At 44.8% G+C, this 24,287-nt stretch overlaps 1 protein-coding gene across 1 annotated transcript in view; it reads left to right on the top strand.

Annotated features, from left to right (window-relative positions):
* The window catches only part of ADORA2B (adenosine A2b receptor), a 196,407-nt gene extending 172,672 nt beyond the window's left edge, over positions 1-23,735 (top strand). The window contains exon 2 of the mRNA XM_069615229.1: positions 17,684-23,735. Within this exon, the coding sequence (XP_069471330.1) occupies positions 17,684-18,383 (700 nt within the window). The 3' untranslated portion in view covers positions 18,384-23,735. The remainder of the gene's footprint in view (positions 1-17,683) is intronic.
* The last annotated feature ends 552 nt before the right edge of the window (positions 23,736-24,287 follow it).

The following is a 24,287-nucleotide window of genomic DNA, read 5'->3' as shown; positions in this document are numbered from 1 at the left end:
AACCTGAAAACTAGCCCGGTCATAAAGGAAAGGTGGGTGGGGCAGCCCTGGTAAGGCAGTCATTTTTATTTATATAGCGCACCTCACCCAAGGGTATCTGGGCGCAATACTTGAGGTTACACAGTTATCACAAGGCAGTGACCGACAAATTATTGCATATCATTGCACAGCATGTAGAGGGACCATCATTTCATAGTTCATGATAATAATGACATAGCTGGTGAGTGGACAGTCAGGCCAGGTAAATGCAGCTATGGGTCAGGGGCAACATTATTGCTCTTGTGTAAGAGCCGTGTTTTCACATTTTTTCCTAAAGTTCCAGAAGGAGGGTTTGCTCTAAGAGCCAGAGGCATGGAATTCCATAATTTAGCGGCTAGAACTGGGAAACCGTTAGCCCCAGCTTTTTGTAGCTTAAATGTTGGGATCTTTAAGCAGTGTGTGTGTGTGTGTATGTATGGATCGGGTAGGTCTGTCAGTGATTTCTGGTGACTTTATCCACTAGGTATTTTGGTGCTGAGCTGGAGAGACCTTTGTGAGTGCTAAGGTTTTGAACATGATTCTGTCTCGCACAGGAAGCCAGTGGGCGTTTTGTCTAGCTGATGAGATGTGGTTGGCTTTTGGAAGTTGAGTGCCACTCTCAATACATTATTTTGTAGTACTTGTAATTTATTGATATTGGGTCTGTTCATCCCTGGATACAGGGCGTTGAAAAGTTTGGAAAGTACAAGGGCTCTAGCCAATGTAATACAACTGCCTGGTGACAAGAATGGTCTACAGGCGTTAATCAATTTGGATGTGTAAGCTGTTGCTGAAGCCATTGCATTCACATGTTTAGTAAGAGTGAGGGTGGAGTCAAGGTAAATGCAAGTTTTTATTTCCTTGGAGACTTTAATGTTGATGCCATCGATATTGATGGAGTTAAATTGAGTGTCCAGTTTGGCTAGTCGGGCCTGCGATCCGACTAGGAGTAGTTCCGTCATTAAGGGAGAGGCCGTGGATAGCAATCCACGCTTGGATGGTTTGATAGATTTCGATAAGTAATTTCGTGTCGGTGTCGTAGGAGCCTGAAATGGGAATGAGTATTTGGGTGTCATCCGCATAGTTCGTGTAGGTGACACCCATGTCATCTAGTTTGTCACAGTGGCTTGGTAAAGTACTGCACAGGAGACTAGGGCCGGCTCAGCTGCGGGTGTGAAAACCCTCATGGTTCTGTTGGCAAGGAAGGACTGTATCCACATGGACGCGTTGGTGGTAAAGTGGGCAGCCAAAGCCCAATGCTTGCACAGGATTTTATGGTCGACTAAATCAAAGGCTGCTGATAGATCTAATAGGAGGAAGAGGGCTAGGCTTCCTTATCTTTTAGCTCATCCATTTGGGTTTTTAAGTCTGTGGGCTGATTCAGTACCATGACCTGGTCTGAAGCCTGATTGTCGAAGGCCTAGGAGATTAGTTGCTTCCAGATGGGCTTAAATTTGTAGCTATGCCGTCCTGTCCAGAATTTTCAGTAAGCAGGGTACTGTCGTTATGGGCCATAATTTGTGGGGATGTTGGTGTCTATGGTGTGTGTTTTTTTTTTTTTTTTTTTTTTTTTTTTTTTTTTAGTAGGGGGCGGACCCAAGCGTCTCAAGTTAGTTGGGGACAATGCTCGTATCGAAGGATGCGTTTATGAGCAAGGCGATGAATGGGGAAAGCTCCACTGACACCTCTTTGATGCTTGTCGCAGGGCAGTTGTCCCTTTGATGGTTTAAGACTTACTGTTATTCCTTCTACATCCCTGGTTGAAAGGGGGGCAAACTCAAATGGTCTACAAAGGTTCATGGGGGGGGGGCGATATGGTTGTATGAGTATTGGCGTGTCAGCTGGTCTCTATTTTTGTTTGTAGGAGTGAGATTGTGTCTAGTAGTGCTTTTTGTATGTTCGAGCACCATGTTGCGTCTTTAGTGCAGGATTCTAGAGGTGGTGTAGGGGATTCTAATTCTCTCAGGATGATGACAAACTCTTTAGTTCTAGAGTTGGCATTCAAGATATGGTTGTTGTAGGTATCGCTTTTAGTTTGGATGATAGCCGCCTTATAAGTATTAGAGGCAGTACAGCACTTTATTTAGTTAGAATCTAATGGGTATTTTAACCAGTTTCTGCTGTTCTTTTGTTCTTGCGCATGGTTTTAAGGTTGGGCGTGAGCCATATGTTTAAGTGTGCAAGCATCTTGGCTTTGCACATTTTTAGTGGTGCTACTTTATCAACAGCTTGAAGTAGGTTGATTGATGGGCTGTAGTAAAGGCAATACATTCTGTACTGTGATATTCCAATTGTTTCTGGTGCAGGCTGGGGGTGCTGGAATTGGGTCTCTGCTGTCTTGGATGGTGAAGGAGCTAACGTGATGGTCTGAGCAAGCACATGGAGAGTTGGATAATATCTTGGGGTCACAGTTTAGGTCTGTAAGCCAATCTAAGGTTCTAGCTTTCTTGTGCGTAAGATTGGTGATATGGTGAGAGAACCCCATCTCGGTGATTTGTTGGCAAATGCTAGTGCATTGTTGTCATTAGTCATTGGGAACTAGGTTCAGATCTCCCAACATCCACCTCCTACACAGCCAAACTCATATCTGTCGCAAATTCCTGACACCAGAAAACTGCATCGCACGAGCACTCCTACTATCAAAGCTTGATTACTGCAACATCCTCTTCCTAGGCACATCCAATACTAACCTATCTAAACTCCAACTTATGCAGAACAAAGCCCTCCGTGCCGCACTGGGTATAAAAAAAAAAAAAAAAAAAAAACCCGAGCACATATCCAACATCAGAAGACAAAACCACTGGCTGCCCACTAAAGCCAGAATACTCTTCAAAACCATCAGCATCAGGTATAAATGCATCAACCATAAAGCCCCCAAATACCTCCTCAATACAATCACCAAGAAAACCCAGACTACTCAGATCTAACAGCGATAACCTCGAAATCCCACGCTACAAGAGAGAAAAAGCTGGGGGCAGCAGCTTCAAAGTACTTGCCCCTAAGCATTGGAACGCCTTACCCATTATCAAGAATGAATTGTCCTTCCCACAATTAAAAAAACTAACGTGGTTATTCAACCAATTCTAACATAGCCCAGGCACCTCTCTTCCCTGTCCAATTCTGTATCTGCACTGTATATAAATGTAAATAAATGTACATATTGTAGTATTGTAACCTATACTGTATTGCCTCTTTGCAATGATCACTGCTAATATTGTACCATATATCAACTGCAACTACGCCCTGATACCTCAGGGTCTGGGCGTATAATAAATGTAATAAATGAATAAACACGATTTGGGAACCTGGTTTGGTGTTCCATGAGGAGATGAGCGACGTCTTCCTCAAAAGATGTAGGGCATGGGGGGTCTATATAGAGGTGGATATTTAAAGTGCGAGCAGGCGTAAGTGGTAGTTTGATAGGCGTTCTCCTGAAGGGAGCACTTAGTTAGGTCGTTTTCTTAGACCAAACTGATTTTTAGCAATGATGGCTACTCCGCCACTTCTGGTGGTTTCCCCATCAGACCTTAGAATAGTATAGTTAATCCGGTATGGCTAGTGATGGGGTAGGGCCTGCTGTGACATGGAGCCAGGTTTCAGAAATAGCTAGGAAGTCTAAGTTGTTTGTTATGATGAGGTCCGCTATAGCTAGCGCGTGTGCTAGAAGTGACCTTGCATTTATGAGTGCACCATTGATAAGTGGGCCGCATCAGAGTTGGGAGTGACTATGGTGCACAATGTTAGCAGGAGTGGGCGGATTGCTACTGTCTTGTGGATGTCATGGTTACCATTTCCTGACATGGTAGGTGTAGCTTTCCTCCTTGGTTGAGTACTGTGGTGGGTGGCATCTGGTGATTTTTTTTTTTTTTTTTCGAGAGGCTTGTCTAGAGTTCCTAATGACACAATTGATTTGGTGTGGGCCGTGTGACAATCGTTGGATCCATTGGCTAGGTGTGAGTCGTGGGTATTAGTGATGGTCCTGACACAGTAGTGCTGATAGGAATATGGTAGGTGCCATTGCTTGGGGCGGACGTAGTAACATAGACCTAGTTAGTATCACACTGTATGTAATGTCCATTATTGTGGTAGGGCTAGACCTTTTCATATATGAGCTGGTGCATTGTGGTAGGGCTAGACCTTTTCATATGAGAGCTGGTGCATTGAACTATTGGGGGGATGTAGTTCGTCAGGTCTATGGCAAAGGATGAGGAGTGGGGGGGGTGTTGGCAGTACTCAGTTGTGCAATACAGGTGTACAAGTCAGGTGTAGGAGTGTGGCAGATCTAGGCAAGGCATGGGAGACACATGGGCGATATACAGTTCAACTGTAATGTACTAGCATATACTGGGTCTAACTAAAGGACAGTTGGAAGGTGTATGGCAGTTCTGCAATACAGGTGTACAGGGCAGCTATAGGCAATGTGGCAAATTGATAATTGCATGGGAGACTTATTGGCAGTACACAATTTGTTGGTGCAAATGCGGCAGGTTAATAGCAAGTCAGGCAGTGGGATTAGTGCAGACCCATACATGAATTACTGTATACACAGTTACTATGAGTTACTATGAGAGGCAATGGTGAAGTAATTGCAAACAAGATTATAATAGAGGAATGCAGGTTCCACAAGGCTATATTCTGCACATGAAGGAAGTGCAAAATAAGCCTAGGACAGGGTGGAGGCATCCTGCGATGAGGTAGTGAGTACAGCCACCATGGATGGCGTTCTCTGTAAATGGCAATGTCTCGTGTTACGGGTAGTACGTTACGTATGCACGTAGAATTCACCGGTAGGTATAATTCTGGTGGCTAACTGCCATGTGCTGTTCGAAGGATGTGGGTGATAGAATAGTAGATACTTTCTGTGTACAGATTTTCTGCTCAAATTTCCAGTGCTACACTGATGACACTCCAATTTTCAGGCTGCCCTCGGCCACCTCCTCTCCCATCTCTGATTGCCTTACTGCCATTCAAGATTGGTGATTATCTTTGTCTGAATGCCAGCGAGACTGAGATCCTCCTCATCGGCACACCTTCTCAAAACATGACAAGCGAAGGTTCCTTCACACACAACAGGTGTTCATACGAATTTGCAGTGCAGACCTCCATCGTAAACGTAGCTGGTCTGCACTGACACACAAACACTACCCCAATTTGGGTAGATTTCAGATGACCTCCATCGTTACGTGTGATCAGGAAATTGATTTTGGCACCAATTTATCATGTTCGATTACTTCTTTTAATAAATCTGGTATATTGCAGTCCTAACTCCTCTGATGTAATTGATATTCGACATGTCCCAAGCCCCCATAAACACATACTGCCATTATACTACTGCCCTATCGAATGCGTTTGCTCCTATCTCAACTATTGTCAATGTAGACAAAGGCAGAGCTGATGGGTTTAAGTCCAATACAATTGATGATGCCATACATGGATCTACCTTTCAGTTAATCCTCCTGTGCATCAGAAATCTTTCTTAATATGTCCAGGACACTGTTCCTATGCCTTTTGATGTCCTTGTTGCATCTGGCCTAAGTCAAAATGGCAGGATACCGGATCGTCCATTCTGTGTTCCCCCTGGTTGAGCCCACATTGGATAACTCTTTAGCTGAGGCATCTGAATTGGAACTTGGCGCTCGTTTAACATGCAGTTTAATTGTCTGACATAATAGAGGAATCCAAGTTGGCTAGTTTGTTCCTCACCAAGACTTGGCTTAATGCTGCCACTGCCCGGGAAGCTATCCTCACTACCCTGCTGGATATAAAATGATCCGAGCAGATCAGACATTATCCCACAATGGGTGTTGCTATTTAAAGGGACTCTGTGGAAGGTTATTGATGGCTGGATGACTCAAAAAACACCTCCCTAAAAGCAGAACCGGTCTGCCTCACTCAGGATCATAGCACCATCTAGCCAGGCATACATTGGCACATGAGTGGCATAGCCAATCAGATCGCAAACTGTAGCATTAGCATGCAGGTAGTGTTACACCGCATAATAACTGGGTTTATTATGCACGCTCTTTGTGCACTGTTATATCTTCTACCAAAATGAACAGTGGTCTGAAATGTACACTAGCCTTTCGGTATATGTTCTTATGGTTTCAGTCTGCAATCGGCCATTGCAGGACAAGCGAAATAACCCTAACTGTGCATCTTGGCACAATGAGCCTGTTTTAAAAAGGACTCGCCAGATGTTAAGCAGTCAATACTAAAGTGATCCACCCTTCACCCCTCTCCCTGCCCTCCCAAACAAGACTGCACCCCTACCAGCACACAGAGGTGAAGCCTGTCTCCGAGCCGGTACCTCCAAAAGGAACGTCTGAGGAGCAGGAGGCAATGCAGTTGAGTGGAAACGTTTAGGAAGGACCTGGTGGTGTGGATCAGTCATGGAGTTGGTGGGGCTGTGGAAACATACGAGGACTATTAAGCTTGCAACCCGCATGTGAGCTAAACCTTTGATGCAGACTACTTCCATGGCACCTACTAAGTAGGACATTTCCCTGGGATGGCACCACTAAAAGGTGGAGGAGCAGTGTGCTAAAGTGGGGCACACCAACGCTGCAGTAACAAGTGTTGGAAGGCAAGCGTGCATACTGCTGTGGCTCTTATGCAGGTGCAGTGAGACCGCTTGATTGTGGACAAACGCGCAGGTCCATGCACCGCAGGAACATGAGACTATCCAAAGCACTGAGGCTGTACCAATGGGAGATTGTAATGGGTGCACATACCTCACAGTACTGCGCTACTGTTCAAAGATGCCAGTCCAAATTCTGGCTACCCACACTCTGTATAGCGCTCTGCCGCTCTCGTACTAGGTTCACGCGTTAAGCCTTGTAGGTGTTAATGTTGCTTTTAAATTTGTTATGCAACAATTTATTTTAATTTTATTGTTTATCTTCGGATGTTTCAGATAATTTAACCAATGTATCCATTACAGTGCCGTTTAGTCTGAAGCACCCATAGACTGGAATTCATGTTCTGGTTAGACAGTGCAGAGGATTCATGTATTCACTTCTGAGATCTGAATGTAACATGAAGTGCACCAGCAAACCATGGAAGATCAACGTAGCCTTTCATCCTTCTGAGGTTGATGAAATGATTGAGATTAATAGCCCTATCTATTCAATTTAGTTTGTAATGTGTGTAAATGGCTGTGGGATTCTACGGGTATTTCGAGCAAGCTACTATCGGTCCCAAAATGGTTTAACTAGTGACCTAGAAACGAAAATAAATCTCTTCCATAATCTATGATGGACCAACCCGTTCAATTAGTTGATTATGTAATGTAGGTATACTCTATGCCATTTATTTCTGATGTGTGGATGCACAACTCTCAAGGATCCCCATGCCATCCCTTAGTTTTCCAGTCATGATTTTCCTGGAAATCGTTATTTTCTGTTACGGTTTTACATTTAAGACTATAAATCCCAAAATGCCAGGGAAAAAGTGCCTGGAGTTCTTATGTATGGCATGGGGAATCCTGAGCAGTATTTAAATGAAGTAAATATATTCCTTAAAGACATCATGTTATAGACTAGCTCGAAAGCGTTCTGTGTAGTGATTGCGTGGCTAAGCTTATTTCTTTAGAGAAATTAAATCGAGGGATGATTCTTGCAGAGGAAAAGTTACTTACAAAGCACGGCTTATCTTCGTAGACACTGAATGGGCTCATCTTTCACAAAAGCTTTCTGGGTTGATGGTGCTTACTTTTTTTGCATTCCAATCCCACTGTGGGTTGCTGGTAGTTCAGTAATCTGCGAGCATGATTTACCTGCGGGATGGACGAGGCGAGCAAGATCCAGGCGGGAGCAGAAGGGGTTCACGCTCGTTCTCCTGCACTCGGGGTCCACATTGTAGAAAGTGCTGTTGGATGGTAAGCTATCTGGCCCAAAACCAAATCTTATTTAATTGCATCCACTTAAGGTTAACGATGCCTGTGAAAAGCACAATAGCCGCTTGACGTTGCTGTATTCCAAATGTGTCTTCAGTGCCTTGAGAAGGTACTACAACGCACATGGCATTTGGTAACTGGAGAATATCCAGAAAGCATTTGACTGCGAATGCATGAATACACTCCGTGTTAGGCCTGAATGTTCTATTAATCTCTCTAAAGTGGGGAGTTGCGGGGGGGGAGGAGGAGAAAGACTGACACAACCCCTTGCACGGAAGGGGAAAATGAGGACGCCCCGAGGTGCATCTCTTTTCTGCAAAGCAGCTGACTTTCCCTCCTTGGACTGGAATGAACGCTTGTCTGACACACCCAGTTTGCTTGGTTCGTAAAATTTGCTCTCAAATTAACTCCATGATGGATCATGAAGGCTGCCTAATGACTGCACAGTGACCCCCTCCTAACTTGAGGCCATTGCAGTGGTGGTAGTGAGGAACCACTTGTCCTCTCTTCTGGATCAGATGCCCAGTAGTTTCTAGCTACATGGTTGCCACAAGATCTGACACAGGCAGGCGTAGAAATTGAAAATAACTGTCATTTAGAACTTATTTGTGTTTAATGTGAATGGTTAGGTGCCGTTTTATTTTATATAGCAGCGAGGCTAATGTCTGTCCAGGTGTAGCTGTTGTGTCGCGTCCCTCAAATACTGATCGTGGTGGTGCTGTAAATGTTTGCGTTTGATATTGCATACTTGATTGAAAATGATTTGACCTTTTCAATTTGATCGAATTTTTCTGATCCATTTTTTTTTTTGCGGTCGAAATTCATTTAAATATATATGGGGGTCGGTCAAAAAGGAATATTTTCGATCAAGTAGACCTAAACATTGTGTTTCACTTCATTCTTGTTGCCTCCTTTTTGAAGAGGTTTCTTATTTTACGTCTGGTCTTCCAACTGCTTTTATCCTTCAGACAGCCTAAATGGCAAAAACAAGTGTCAGTGGTAAAATTTGATGGCAGGTGAGGGCGAATAGCTTCTCAGGGGGTACCCGTCAATGCCATTTCACTAGGAGGTAGGTGAGCCTCAAGGGCGTGCTCTTTAACCTTCGCTAGGAGAATGCGTGATGCTTTGTTGATACAAGACACCACTTATAAACAAGGGATATAGAACCGCTCAAGGTCGGTAAAATCCTATAATCCCTGTTACTCAGAGGGGGGATAAAAACAATGTGTGCCGAGTCGGCTCTTTGGCTCAACAACACTTAAGCTTAGAAAGAAAACAAGTGATTTACAGCCAGGGCTCAAAATAAACATTGTCGGTGATCCCATGGCTTGACAAGGCCATGATTATACACGCAGGCGTTTGACAAATATTTCATGTTTTACATTATATTTAGCAACGGGAAATCTAACGGTAAAACGATCTGTTAAGAATGGGATATATACACTTCATTAGCAGTTAGCACTCTCTAAGGCAGGATGGCATCACAGCAATTGAATGTTCTTGTGCTAGCCAATGATAAATTAACTCTATCACTTTGATAGATATGTGGCGTAATAGGAGATGGCTGTATTTCAAAGTACATGGAGATCTATGTATCCCTCAATCCTGTTCCATCCATTCAACTAGAAATCTCACCATCTATGGCTAAAACAATTCTGCACAGTAGATCATAAATAGAAACTAGTTGGATTACAGTTAATGTTCAAGGATATTTTATTTGTACCGTGCACTATCACCACCGGAGTGGTCCCCCGGCGCTATGGCGGCTCTGAAAAAGGATGGGCGGTGGGAGAGTTAGTGGGAATAAGCTGGAAAAGTGCAAGAGAGCAGTGATGTGCTGTTGGCAGCCTCAGCCCGGTGGGTCTGTTGGCTGGTCTTGGGGTGTTTTACAGCCGGTAGTCATGTGCTGTTGTGCAAGTCTATGTAGTTTGTTGTTGCAGTGTAGTGGCGTGTGTGCGGATTGTAGTGTTGCAGGCTTGGTTGTGTTTGGTTAGACTTTGAGGTGTATGCCGAGGGGTGGAATTGTTAGTGGATTGGTTGGCATTGCTGTCCTTGGAATTATGTCTAGGTGTGATGTTTGCTATCATTCACTATTCCATCTGAGTGTGGCACATGCTAATCTTCAATATCCTATCTAGATGTGGGGCAGGCTAGTGGTCGCGATTCCATCTAGGTGTGGCGCATGCGAACATTCACAATCCTATCTAGATGGGACACAGGCTAAAGTTGAGAATTCCATCTAAGTGTGGCACATGCTAACATTGTTACACCTGTCTAAATGTGAGGCTGGCTAATCTTCATCATTCTATCTACTTGTGGCACTAGTTAACATTGGCAAGTATGTTAGTACATTATGCAAGACAACATTTACAGGCCAGCCATGAATAGATTTAGGTTGGTGGTCATGAATCTCTCTAGGTCTGCATGGTGCAAGTCTATGGCAGTTTGTTATGGAAAGGTGGCAGGGGCTTTCTGGAGTAGAGTAATTGCTCTACACCCCACCCATGCCACACTTAGTTTTGTTGGTGTCTGTTCACTGCTGGCTTCATTGGCTCCCCGTGCGGACAACTGCAGAGCAGACACATCTTGGAGCCGCCAATGTAGGAGCTGCCCTTGGCCTTGGGGCCATTAGCCATGGGGGCTGCACGGGCTGGGGCGCTGCCTGGGGTGTTCGTTATGACCGCGCAGAGCACCAATCTGGTCGCAGGGGTGGTGCGGGAGGTGGGCACAGGGAGTCAGGAAGCAAATGGGGCTGCCGGGAGAAGCAGACGTTGAGTGCACTGCAAATGCTTTTTAAAGCACTTGTAAAAATATGGGATGCTCTGGGGGGGTGGGGGCCTGAGCTTACTCACCACGTCGGGGTAGTCGCCCCCCCCCTGCATGTTGCACTTTTTTGGAATCCTTTTACAAACTACTAAAACATTCAACAAATGATATCCTCGCTGTTTTGACATTAGCAAGTCCCAAATGCGTACTAACTGTATAGTAAATTTTGAAAACCCCAACTGGAATTGTCTTCTACTTTCCAGCCAGGAGGACATCAGTCCACACATTACATCATAACTGAACTACACAAACAGCACATGTGTGAAGGTTACAGCAGGTTATAGGAAGTCTGTGTGCTGACTTCTAACTGCCGCATTCTGAATGTTGCCGATGGAGGTCCATGCAGAAAATAGCTTTCTGCAAGTGACCTCTTGTGCCTCATTGTCATGCTGGTGGTGCACGAGGAGTTCCCGAATTCTGATCTCAGTGTGCTGGCAGGTCTCCAACTCATTGTACAAGGTTTTTCCTGAGCTTGGAAAAAGCAGACTAAACATCCAGCTTCAAAAGGAGTGTGGGAGCCCCTCTACTGAGAACGAACACTGGCCAAATACCCGGTTCCATGGAATTTCTTCCACTCAGGAGGGTCTACGACCACGTTTTAGCTCACTCCCCTTCAGAGGACAAATATCCATTTGTATAGATGCAGCTTGAGCCACTAGGTTTGCTAATGTGGCTGCCTTTTGAACAGTTTTTCTCATCCATTTACAGAATCTATTGGGAAAGGTGTGATCGTTTGAGAGTGATATCGAGTCAACTCTTCCCAACAATTCCAACAGACACAAGAATGAGGCAGTAAGACTACAGACCTCTTGGGTGGTGACGTTGAACGTCGGAACACTAATTGACCACCACAGATTTTGACACATACCGACCGTGCACAAACAAATGCACTTCCCTATGCATTGTCCAGCGCACCTTTCACTATTGGTATTAACCATTCCTAATTGAAAACAATCCACCATTATAGGCCGTTGGTCATGCACCTTAAAATGCAAACATCCCAATACCATGACACTCGGAATGGACACGAGGCTGATTAGCTTCAAGATCTTCGCAGCCTAGTTGTGGAACATGCTACCACCGGCCATTCTAGCCATATTGATTTCTATTTTTAGCATTGGATTACATCAAAAGCACAGTAACATGGTCTATTCTCTAATCCAGAGGTGTTCAAATTGTGGGAAGTGCCCCATTGGGTGGGGACAGAGGGAGGGGGCACGGCCGAACTCACAGGGGGTGGCACTGAAAGGGGCCCCTAGGGGACCCTGACGTCTATGGAAACAAGGCGGGTCACCACACCCGATAGACGCCCGACACAAGGTTGTATTCCCAAAGCTAGGGTTTTATTGCAAAGCAAAAGTCTCAGTTGGCCAACTCGGTCTCACGCCCCGCGACGTGTATCTCTAGACCCCGAGGGACGCAATAGTGAATTACGTACATCCGTTACATATATACAAAATGCATATCAAACGATCAGCTATGACATGTTTAACACCCCTCTTTATTGGGTTTCTTTGAACTTGGTGTGATGGACATCTCCGACCACTATGACACCTTCAAACATCTATTCTAGTAACAATTTGTGAGTGCGTAGGCATCTTTCGGTTATTGAATAGAACACGGCGCTTCTGTTCTTGGAAGCGAACTACATACGGGGGGGGGGGGAGTTGCATTCCGGACCTTGCTATCGGGTGCTATTCGTCCTGGGAGCCGACATGCTCTTAGCGGGCTCAGCAAAGGGGGGCCATTAGAGAATCATAATTCAAGCCTTTAGCGGTATTATTCTAACGTATTCTACCATATAACGAGATTGGCTGGCAGCTGTGAAATGATTAAATGCCCTGCAGCTCTGCTTCAAGGCTACATTAAGGAGGGAGCCGGGCATTCTTCCTGGCACTGCCTACGTTTGTGTTTCAGCGAACTCTTGTTATCCTCTCGGCCCTGTGGCCTTGTCCTTTTCACATACAGACAACAGTGTTCCACAGTCGAGCAGGGTAAGCGGAAAATATACTGCGAAACAATAGGAACAGAAAGCAATGAGCAATGGTTAGAAAACAAAATGGTGATTCTTGTTACATCAAAATGGCCATTCATTGGCAAACTAGAAAACCTATATTCTGTTGTATCGTGCATGAGACGGTTGGTCCACGGCCACCAAAATGCATTTGCGGCCTCAAATTAGAGGTATCCGTATTTCTAGACTGACAGCACGGGATCCCAGCCTGAAATTAGCCCTCCCCAAAGATTTTTTTAAAATGTATTTTTACAAAAAAGGGAGGGGGGAAAAAGCAGGCATAAGATGGGACATGCAGGTTTGTGCATATCCCATCCTAACCATGACCGCACATGCTCAGTGTGACTGGGTCAGGCTTAGGGTCCGTGGGAGTGGCTGACCCAGGAAATAGACACCCTGGGAGCACACTCTCTATCCCTTTCCAGAGCATGCTTTCAGGGTGTTTGAATCTAGTCACAGGACCGGGATTATAAGAGGTAAGGAGGGGGGCCCTGGGGTGGTTTTTTGGAGCCGGTGGGGGGGGGGAGGGCCTAGGGTTAGTTATGCAGAGGGTTGGGAGCCCTGATACTATTCAGGGTGTGGGGGTAGGGAGGAGTAGAGCAGGTGGTGGGGGCTGTGCATGGGTGGCGCGTCCACTATGGGCGAGGGGTCTCTATGGAGGAGCCAGCCCAGTCCTTTTGCCAGCTGAGTGCCATTTCCACCTTGGCCCTCCAGTGCCTTGCATACACACGTTGTGTGCGTGTTAGGCACTGCAGGGCCCAGGGGACAGGGATGGTATCTTTTTACTGGACATCTATCCTAGATGTCCACTAGAAAAGGCCATGCCTGCCCAGTGGGCCCCCCCAGCGCCAACTGCAAAGTGTTTAGATTTTTACCAATTTATTTTAAAAAGTGTGCCCTAAAATACCACATTTTAACTCATTATTTTAAAAAAGTTCCCAGGGGGAGATCCCGAACTTCCCTTGATTGGATCAGGCTCCCTTGCTACGATCGGTCGTTATGGCATATCTAGGGTAGATATTTATGCCCCTCCACTTAAAAAATTCACCACCCGTCACTGACCCTGGGACTGTGCTGGGAGCAGGGTGGGGAGAACCGAGGAACTGAGCTAAGAGTGGGATGAGGGAACCCAGAGACTGTCATGCGAGCAGGTTGGGGAATCCCAGGAACTTTCCTGGGAGCAGGGTGCAGTGACGTCACACAATGGTTCATAGCCATTTGGACTTACTGTTGGATAACCCTTGTGATTGAATAGAGGGGGCGAAGCCTTCAAGTTTTCCATCGACTTTTTTGGTACCATAAAAGTATGTCACTTCATCTCTGCTCTGCAATTCTCTAACTCCTTCACTCGGTATCATCCACATGTTGAACTGCACGTTACTCTTGGCACTGTGGGCAGAGGACTCATTTGACATTAGTGTGGGGGAATCTAGCCAATACGCTTCTACCATCGAGCCAAAACCGAGGGTATAACCTTTCAGAGTATGCTGGACTCCCATAAAGCTCAGGTGTCCTCTGTTCAGTTGCCGTCCATTGTCTCTGCATCTGCCCATCCATCCTGCCCCCTCCATCACCTTTTATGGTTCACTGGTTTATGGTCGGTGGTCTGGGGTTGGCTGGCTGTAGCTCGTAGTGAGCTGGGTGGGGGTCAGAGGCTACGCGTACACCAAGGTGCCCAGGATTGTCTCGTGGCCTTGCAGAGCACATTCTTTCTTAGAACAAACATATTGGCAACCATTTTAGAACCGAGTTTCTGTGGAAGTTAGCAGTGCAAGCCTCTTATCAGAGCTTTGACCTGTTCAGATTTCCTCCAAGTGTGCGGCCTGTGTCTGATACACTAAATACTGCTTGGCCGTGCAGGCCATATGCTTATATTATGGCTACTACATATCTGCAAAATGGCTTCTGCACTATATCTAAACGTCTAAATTGCGTACAATATTATGATTGTGTGGGGACTTTTAGAATGTCCCACATCCCCCCCCCCCCCGGCCTATTACAGGTCTTACAATTGGGCCCGCCTTGCCCCAAAGCACCTAGCGCGGTGGGATGGGTTCGCTTCCTTCCCAACACTACGTCCACTCTGGAACGCAGCAACCTGCCACGATTGCCTACCCATACAGTTGTGATTGCAGTACAAATCCGGTCAACCAAGCATATGGTCCATTCAATGCCATGCAGTGATACTGAAAGAAGAAAATGCCACCCACCCTCTGGTCCATTGCCAAATTCCTAATTTCAAGCTATATACCCAGTTGCCAGAAGCCAATTGTGTAGTTAAATGTAGACCACTGCCTTTTTAAGTTGCATGAAGAGAAATTCTCCTTATGTGGTCTACTTTTCTTTTAGCAAAACAAAGATTTGTTCAATGTCACTCTGAAACGAAATGACCCGTATCCATCTCTTCCAGTCTTTTTTCCTCGTTCTCCGATTTTCCTCTTTAGTTCTTTCGTTCTCCCTACCCAGCTTCTTTGCAGCGACTCATGTTCAGTCATTATAACCTGAATATAAGTTAACTTTGTGACGGAAATGGGAATGTTCTCTGGGAACACCACACCATGTTCTAGGGGAGGCTCCAGAGGCTAATGAAAAATCCTTTCTTTCAGAAGTCGAAGCGCGACTTCAGAAAGAAATGTTCAGTTGTGCCGCAGAATGGAGGATACATTACCGCTGCACAACCAGAACATTTCTTTGTGATGGAGGTGCTCGGGCTCCTCTATGCACGTCAGGAAAAAGGAAGCAGGGAAAGCCCATGCTTCCTGGCTTCTGTCGGAGTGACTGAGCTCGGGGATACGAATGCCTACCTGGAGAGGCCCTTGCTGCCGCAAGCAGTGAAAAAAACGTTTCATGGGTATGATGGTGGTTTGTATGTATGCTTGCATGTAAGGGTGAATTATGCAATGTATATGCGAATATGGTGGCTGTGTGTGCCTATGTGAATGAACACGTTTTTGGTGTTGGTGTGAATGGAGTAAATGAGACTGAATGTTGTGTGAATGGGTGTCCATGTGGGGGGGGGGGGAGAGGGTTGTGTGTGTGTGCGCGCGTGCGCTGGAAATGGACAAAAATTACTAGGGGAACTCCCCACCACCCGTCCCCTTGCGTGAGGAGAAGATAAAGTTCGGGGAGGCTGAGGAGCGGAGCTAGGTGTCGAATAATGTGGGTGCCCTGAATTTAGGATGCTGGCTGCTTTGCATAAAACTGAGTGCATTTTTGGAACCTAAGAATGACCACCAATGTATTAAACATGTCTGTAATGGTGATAAAAATGTGAATTCCTTCTGAGCATGCAATGCACACCTTGGTATGATGCTAATTTCATCTGTCAGAAGTTACCATGACAGCAAAACTGGGCCCCGGGTCTACGTGGAATGGCGCTCTGGCAAGACTTTTTGCCGAAGCGCAGCTCTGTCTTGTACCGGCCCAATTAATTCCCTGCATGTGAGTGAGTTTTTGCTTGGTCTGTTGAGGTGCTGATTTTGGGAGTAGGGGATGAGGGGTGGGATTTGGTGGCAGGGAAGGTAGGGGTGTGTGGGATGATGGGTGGGGGAAGGGGTGTTATGCATATCTGGGCATCATTCATTCATTATAATTGATCATAATTGTTGTTTTATAATTACCGAAGACTAGTTTCTAAGCGCGAGACCGGGATTCAAACCTGTTGCTATGCATGGTCTTGCTTCCAAGAGAAACTCATTGCCCCTGGCCTATCCTCCAGTCACTAAACAATTAATGATAACTTATCATGCTTGTAGCTTGCTTTATTACCTGGCTAGCTAGGAATTTAAGTGCAGCCAGTCTAGCTGTTTTTTACAACGCATTTATGATAAAGCAAGCATTAAGTCTTATTTGGCTAGACGGGCATTTCGGTGCAGCGAGGGTAGTTAGTTCTTACTCTGGCATGAAATTTTTAATGCGCAGCCATCCATCCTAAAGCAAGCATATATTGTTGCATGATAATTACATGGGCAAACTGGCATTTTTATGCAGCCAGTTTGGGCATGTTTTCCTGTGGCATGGCATTTTGAATGGCAAAGCCACAAGAGCATGTCCTTTATGGCAAGGATACTGCCATATATTGGCATAACCAGCCTGGACATATTTTCTTACAGTATCATTGCCTGCATTATGCACAAAGGAACAATTAGCATGTACTTATATTAGTTCCATATACATAGGTGCTGCCAAAGTGGACATGTATGGGCAACAAAATGCTTTAATACTGGCAAATTTTGTGGGCAAAAGCATCATGGAAATGCTCCTGTGCACTGTTGGTTAAGTGCATCTGTTGGATTAAAACCAATGGCACATTGGCTCTTTAAGTAATTATTCAGAGTGTGCTATACAATGCACCATTATTCAAAAATATTTCTCTGCAAGGGAGGACATATTTGAAGGTGGGGGCAGGAAAAGGAGAGCGAGGACATGGCTCACGACTGGCCCGACCACTGATTAGCCTGGACTAGAATGCTCTCAATCAGGTGTGAGAATCGATGTGTTGCACATTAAAGGTGGGATTGTATGATTCATAGATATTATTGGTCTAAGCTCCCCACCTCCAAATCCTCACAGAGCATTGAAATGTGTTCTTGGGTGGTTAAGTGTTGCATATATTCTTATTGCCTAAACCGTCAAACCTAATTCGCCAAGACCCTTGTACCAGCCCGTCACATGGAGTTGTAACATTTCAGGAAAGTGGGGTTTTGTTAGTCTTCTGTGTTTTATCGTTCCTCCTGTTAATGTTGGGCACTGATGGGACAGCCATTCGCTTCTGGCGGATTGCTGTACAATTGCCAATGTTTGTTGGGAAGTAGCCAGCGAAGTGGGAACGAACAGTGAGCACATAGGAATGTTTGTGTAGTGATATACACATTAGGATGTGAATCTTCTGGAATCCCCATACTGACGAGTGTATGACTTTGTCTTTTCAGATACAAAAGTTTAGTGACTGGGAAACGAGCCAGAGCCACTATTGCCATCATCTGGATCCTGTCCTTCGTCATCGGCCTAACTCCGCTCATGGGCTGGAACCGATGGGACTATGAATGTGGGGCCAACAGGACTAGAAATATGACCGAGGCTGGCTGCTCGGTCAAGTGCTTGTTTGAGAGTGTGGTGACCATGAGTTATATGGTCTATTTTAACTTCTTTGGCTGTGTTCTACTCCCCATGCTGATCATGCTGGGGATCTACATCAAGATCTTTATGGTGGCCCGAAAACAGCTGCGGCAGATCGAGCTCAAGTGCATTAGCTCGGACAACTCCCGGACAATCCGGTCCACGTTGCAGAAGGAAGTGAATGCTGCTAAATCGCTGGCCATCATTGTGGGGCTATTTGCCTTTTGCTGGCTACCTGTCCATATCCTGAACTGCTTTAACCTCTTTGCACCAGAGTTGGAAAAGCCCAGCGAGGTGATGTTCACTGGCATCATCCTCTCGCATGCAAACTCTGTTGTCAATCCAATCATCTACGCATACAAAATTCAGGACTTCCGCTGCACGTTTCGGAAGATCATCTCCAAGTACTTTGTTTGCAAGAAGGACAGTTTTTCCAAGTGCCCCAATGGCCAAGCCAATTACGCCAGACAATTGCAAATCAGTAGCATCAGTGCAGGCAATGCTGTCATATGATGCCACCCTGCACCCCCCACAGACCTCAATCGACATTCCAGTAGTTATGGTTTACAGCGGAACATTCCACTTGTGCTCAGTTAGGCGGCAGCCTGGACATATTGTGCGCAGTGGTGGCGTCCGATCCTCGAGGATGTGAAAAACGAATGCTCTTAACAAATGTACATTTGAATTATTATTTTTTTATGAAGGTGCCTGGCGTGTGGATCTCTATCTATTTTTGTGCACAGCATCATAACTCCATCAGCTATAAACTATAGTGTTGTGAACACCCAAGGTTTGGTCTGCAGGTCATCATGTTGATTGTAGCTTCTTGTGCTGTTCATTTTTTGTTTTTTTATTTTTAAACCTAGTGTCCATGCAGGTACACATGGGTGGCTCGATTGCATTGTCGAATACATGCATTGTTTGTGCCCCGTTTGTGACTTTAGACTGGTTTGCAAGACTCATATCAAGCTACTATGTGAAAAGTACTGGTAACTTTCTGTGACTTGTCACCAATAGTCCTGTAGAGTCCACCAACAAATGGGCAAGTGTGTAATGCTTTCATGCATGGAATTTGTCCTGGGGAAATTGGCAGACCTTTTGCACCAAATTTGGTGGCTAATATTTCCTGCCTTGGGACCTCCCACCATGTTGCGGTATCATTTTGTTTCTTTCCTTTCATGAGCTGGCAGAACCATTAAGGGAGGTGCCAACAGAGCCAGTGCTACCTAATGATGTAGATTCCTTTTTCAATGGGCAAATAAATCCCTCTCCTTTTTGCTTAGTAAAAGGCAACTGAATGATGGAAGAAGCAACATCCTAGTGTTGACTTATTCCAATGTACAGTAGCTCCACGCTCTGCCATTACCTTCCATCCAGCTCTGGTCCATGGGGCTAATTTAAGCATTAAAATGCCCCAGGCTGCAACACTCACTTTTTCACAATTGACAGGGCCTGAACACGGGAAGGGTTGTATAGCTCAACGGAAGAGCGTGTTGATGGAAATAAGAGACCTGCTTTGCAAAAGGGGGGTGTTCCTTTTTGTAAGGGGGTTCTCCTGTTTCCACATTGCTTAATCTTTCAACCGCAGACAATGGCCAAATTATTAACTAGAGGTTAGCACAGAAGGAATAATCTGCAGACTTTACCATCCAGTTGTTTTTGACGCCCTGGAGCTCTTATGCATCTAGGGGTCTGAATAGGGCATCTGAGAAAGTGGGGCCGTTGTTTACATAGACTACACAGATGGAAACTCGAGCCCAGCAGGTGAATCTTGGGTAGGATCTGCATAGCCACGCATAGATTGGAGATATGGGGACTCTACTCCTATTCAGTGTTGTAGTGCTTCCACAACAATGAGGCAACTGGAGTAATAGTTGGTATGTGCTCTACAACAGGCCTGTGTGTGCAATTTAGGCACTCCAGATCCACCAGCTGGAGCAGGAAGGATGGGCCAAACAATGAAAATTAACATTGACCAGGGAGGCATGGGTTAAACGTGACAAAGCAATTCGTTTCTTAATTTGACTACGTACTCTGTCACTACGTCTAGGGTTGAAATCGGCTTTTTGACAAGGGCATTACAGAAAATATGATCAAGTCCATTACAAAAGAACCATTGCAAAATGGATGGTGCCGTTTTTTTTTGTTTTTTTTTCTTTTCTGAACTGCAGTATAATTTCACAAGCTATGCAACACTTGCTTTGATGTTCGTTGACAATGCAGTGGCACATTCTGCACTTTAATATGCCTTTTTAAACCTATAAAGAAGACCCCAGGTTTCGAAAAAAAAGTTGGTGGCATTTTTCTTTTTACTATGCACAAGTGGTTCTATATAATTAACATACCTTATGTAGTTGGTAGTTTCTATCGAGTTCTATGCACCCTAAATCTGTTTAAATGCACGTTTCTAATGTCAATGCATTACCATTACCAAAAGTGGTTTGGACTCGTAAAAAGAGAGGAAAAAGTAGAGCCCTATTTATAAAGGGTGAGCGACTTGTGTAACATCATTTTTGGGAAATATGCACAGGGGCCGTTGTGTTGGCTGCAGTATGGAAGTGGCTCTACCTAAATGTGTTCCCCTTGGGTTTAGTGTGCAGTTGATCAGCCCAGCATTGGGCGTAAAGGATATAAGGTTTTTGTGCAGCTAACCTTCATTGACAAGCTATGGTGACTGCTTTCCCGGGGCCTGCTCGCCCAGTGAAGCAAAAGGAGGGACCTATGCACAGCAACTGTGTGTGTGGCAAGAGACTGTGTGCAGTTTCGTTGTAGAGGCCTTTAGCATCTTGGAGATGCGCCACTAAAACAATGTTTTTGGCTTCAACCTGAGAAGAATGCCTGGCATAGCTTGTAGGGGCTGGTTTTCCAAGTGGCTGTACAGTATGCTGCAAGTAGCCAGTATCTTGGATTTGCTTGTTGGAAAGATAATTGCACCCATGATTGTCCGTGATTTGGCGAATGTAAAGGATCTAGATGAGACCTTTTTAAGTTTGCCAAGAAATGCCAAATTCCATGACTTGGATACGTAGACGAAACCGGGACCATCACTGCACTAGATCCTTCTGGTTCAGATTCAAATTATATTAATTTGAAGCTGCAGTAATTTGACACTTCGTGTAGTGACTACCTCTTCCACGAGTTAACAAAAATTGCCTAAGCTACACCATCTCCAACCTCCTTGCTCTAATTTTCTGTAGGAGTCTCTAAATTACAGCCTTGGGATGAAGAGTGGGAGTTGGGATGGAAGGCTGCTGTCGATGGCTGATTAACCTTCGATTCAGTGCACCATGGGAAACTGCTAATAGACCTTTCACAGGGTTTCCAAGACTCAACTTTGAAACAAATCCTCCACTAGGATAGGCAAACTTGGACCAGTTCAGCATCCGTCACAAAACATCTGCAGCAACAACCCCAATACTCCTGCAACATCAGATCACCCTTCCTTCCACCCTCCCAACCCACCTGCTCCCCCAACATGAGACTGGTTACGGAATGTTTGTATTTTTAGTATAGAAATGCCAGGTTGAGAATTGGACCAATGGGCTCCCAGTGACTTTGGCACATATTTCTGTCCACCGAGTCCATGGAAGGGGTTGCTTCCACTATCGGACTGCTAATACGGGCTAGACTAATATGATCTGAGTGTTGGCTGGCTGTTCCATATCGTTCGTCTCAATATACCTATTGAATTCTCAAATGGACTTCTCGTGGAGATTGTGAGACTCTTATGCCATCATTTGTGAGTCTACACAAGTTTCAATTATGCGATTAGAGTTCTGGCAGAATATAAAGTGCCACTAGACTGCGACTTCTTCAGTGCTTCTCATAATCCTCGGTCTTAGAATGTAGGTGAGCCTCAAATGACATCATCCCAAATTCTTTCAAAGGGAGTTTTCCTACGATCATCAGGGAAGACACTTAAATGACTATCTAAAATGTAATCACTGTAGTTTCTCTTGAATGATTTCCTTCAGGTGATTAACGAAACTGCTGGGCAAACTGCATCTGAAAGGTTCTCTAGAAAAATGTTTGAGCCCCCTCTGACTTAGAATTCAAGATTCTCGGAACGCATCACAATAGGCAGTGAAGGGCTTAAAGGATCGTTCAGTTAATTGGTTGTTTGAAACGCTGCTCTAGTGTTTACTTAAAGTTCATCAATGTATGCATCCATTGTAAAATGGATGGATTTCCATTGTCTGCTTGGCAAAGAATGGCAAGTTATTCTGTCCCGTCGTGTTCCCTCCTTGCCCATATCTCAATATGGGTATTCTCGTGTAGGACAGCATTGGGTGTCAACCAATTTCATTTAGCCCTCACTTTGACTCTCCTGCTGTAAATGGGGAATTTAGAGCCGAAATAGAATTTGTAAAAAGCTTGATAGGTTTGTGAGAGTATACTATTTGCGCTGGCTGTTTTTTCCTTTTTGCTGTGTGGAAACTCTTGATGAGAACGCAGTACTGTTACAAACCTCTTCCATTTAACTCTGTATACACCATACATTTTGTTTCAGACCAGGGATACTGAGCCATTTCCTGTGGAAAGTATTTGATTGCCCTGCGCTGGTGCATTTGTTGATGAATGACTGCCTGACTAGTAAGTCTGTACAATTCCTTGAGGGTGTCATAATAGTATCTTGTTCCCCGAAATAAAATCAAAAGGTTTGGGATAAAGCACCACAAACGAGGAAACCAAATTCTCTCTTTAGTCCTTTCGATTTCTTTTTAATCTTGGCCCAGTTATGGAGTTTATTTTTGCAGGGTTTGCATGGATCTTCTAGAGTTGATAGAAACCAGGCTGATCAGGTGACTAGTAAAAAGGGAGGAACCCAGAAGATTGCCTCCTAAAGATTCAATTAGTTACCCCTTTTCTTTAGACATGCTTGTGACCCAGCTCTAACTGCAAACTTGGAATCCATTCGGGAAAATTCAGAGAATGTCCCTACATTCTAGACACTTAAGGCTTGCCAACACACGCCTGTCATCCTAACTTGAAACAATTGCATGGAAGTCAAACTAGGTTAAGCTGTTCTTGCAATGTTTTTTGGTTTCTAAAAATACGCAAAGTTCTGGTGTTCATAACCTACTCATAACATCAGAGCACTTTTAATCCATTTTGTTCAAGATGTAGTTTATGGACAGTAACCAAGTACTATGACAGTTGGCTCATAAATGTGATGGGCTGCAGGCAGAGTGATGGCATTTGTTGTTCGATGTTTTTCCTACTCTAGAATCATGAGTGGTGCGCGTGCGCACATGATGCGAGAACATGTGTTACATGTATCAATTTGCACAGGTCAGACGTCCAACAGATCTATAGAACATTAAATGCACACAACACAAAGTATCCCCATGCTAAAAGCTATCTGTGTACTGTTTTTCTTGGGTTTTTTAAATGTTTAAATGAAGGACATGCAGGGGTGAATCCCAGAACTGACATTTCAAATGCTGGAAAGTCTCAGAGGACATGGCAGCGAGAGGGGAAGGGGGATGCAACATCTGTTAACTCTCCCATCATTTCTATGCCCAAATGGAATCCTCCTAAAAGACGTCCAGGTTAAACGCTTTTACGGAAACTGAAAATCGAGGGGGTCGGGCATGTTAGTCTGCATTTAACTTTGGAGAATTCTATTGTTCATGATGCTAACAGATGGGAGACCCAGCACCAGTGCTGGACGTCTGGTATTGTACAACATTTTCTAAACTGTAATGTCGTCTGTATCAAATGGAGCTAATACAAAAGAATCTAATTTAATGTATAGCACATGTGTAATTGCCTTATTTATTAAAATTCCTCATTTTATCTGTTTCTTACATGTTTGTTAAAATATCCAACGATCAAGGAAATAAAGCCTTTTTTATATTTAAACGTATGCACTGAAAGACTCGTGAAGCTGATGATCATGATTTCGGTATGGTGTTAAGCAGTTGCACTACGGAAAATGCTCGGGGAAGAGGGGGATGAAATAATGGCCCAAAGGTGGAAATGAGAATAATGTATTCCCATTAAAAGTAAAGCTGAACCCACACCCACAGATCTACTGCTAAAAAAAAAAAGTGTCGAGGCTTCCCCTTCCCTTTCCGATATTGCACACAAGTTTTAAAAAAAAATGCACACAAAAAATGAAATTGCTTTTTAATGTGTTTTATTTGACTCCCCCCCCCCTCCCCCGCCCCTCACCCCCTGCCTCCCCATTAAGGACAATGCAAGCAAGCCATTGCATCCAGTGTAGGCTTGTAGCTGCCGGCTGCTTGTCCATAGATCCCACTTTTATTGGGAGCCCCTACAAAGGCACTGGTGATGCCAGTGGGTTGGACATTTTCCAGCCCCATTGGCAGGGAGCTTGACTGCATCAACACGCCAGCCAGCAGTGCCGCTGATGGCATGCGCGGCAGCTAAACACAACCCACTCCTGTAGAA

This window comes from Ambystoma mexicanum, chromosome 9 (assembly GCF_040938575.1).
Source record: "Ambystoma mexicanum isolate Mex_15411 chromosome 9, UKY_AmexF1_1, whole genome shotgun sequence".
Lineage (NCBI taxonomy): Eukaryota > Metazoa > Chordata > Amphibia > Caudata > Ambystomatidae > Ambystoma > Ambystoma mexicanum.
This window is presented reverse-complemented; position numbering and strand designations above follow the sequence as displayed.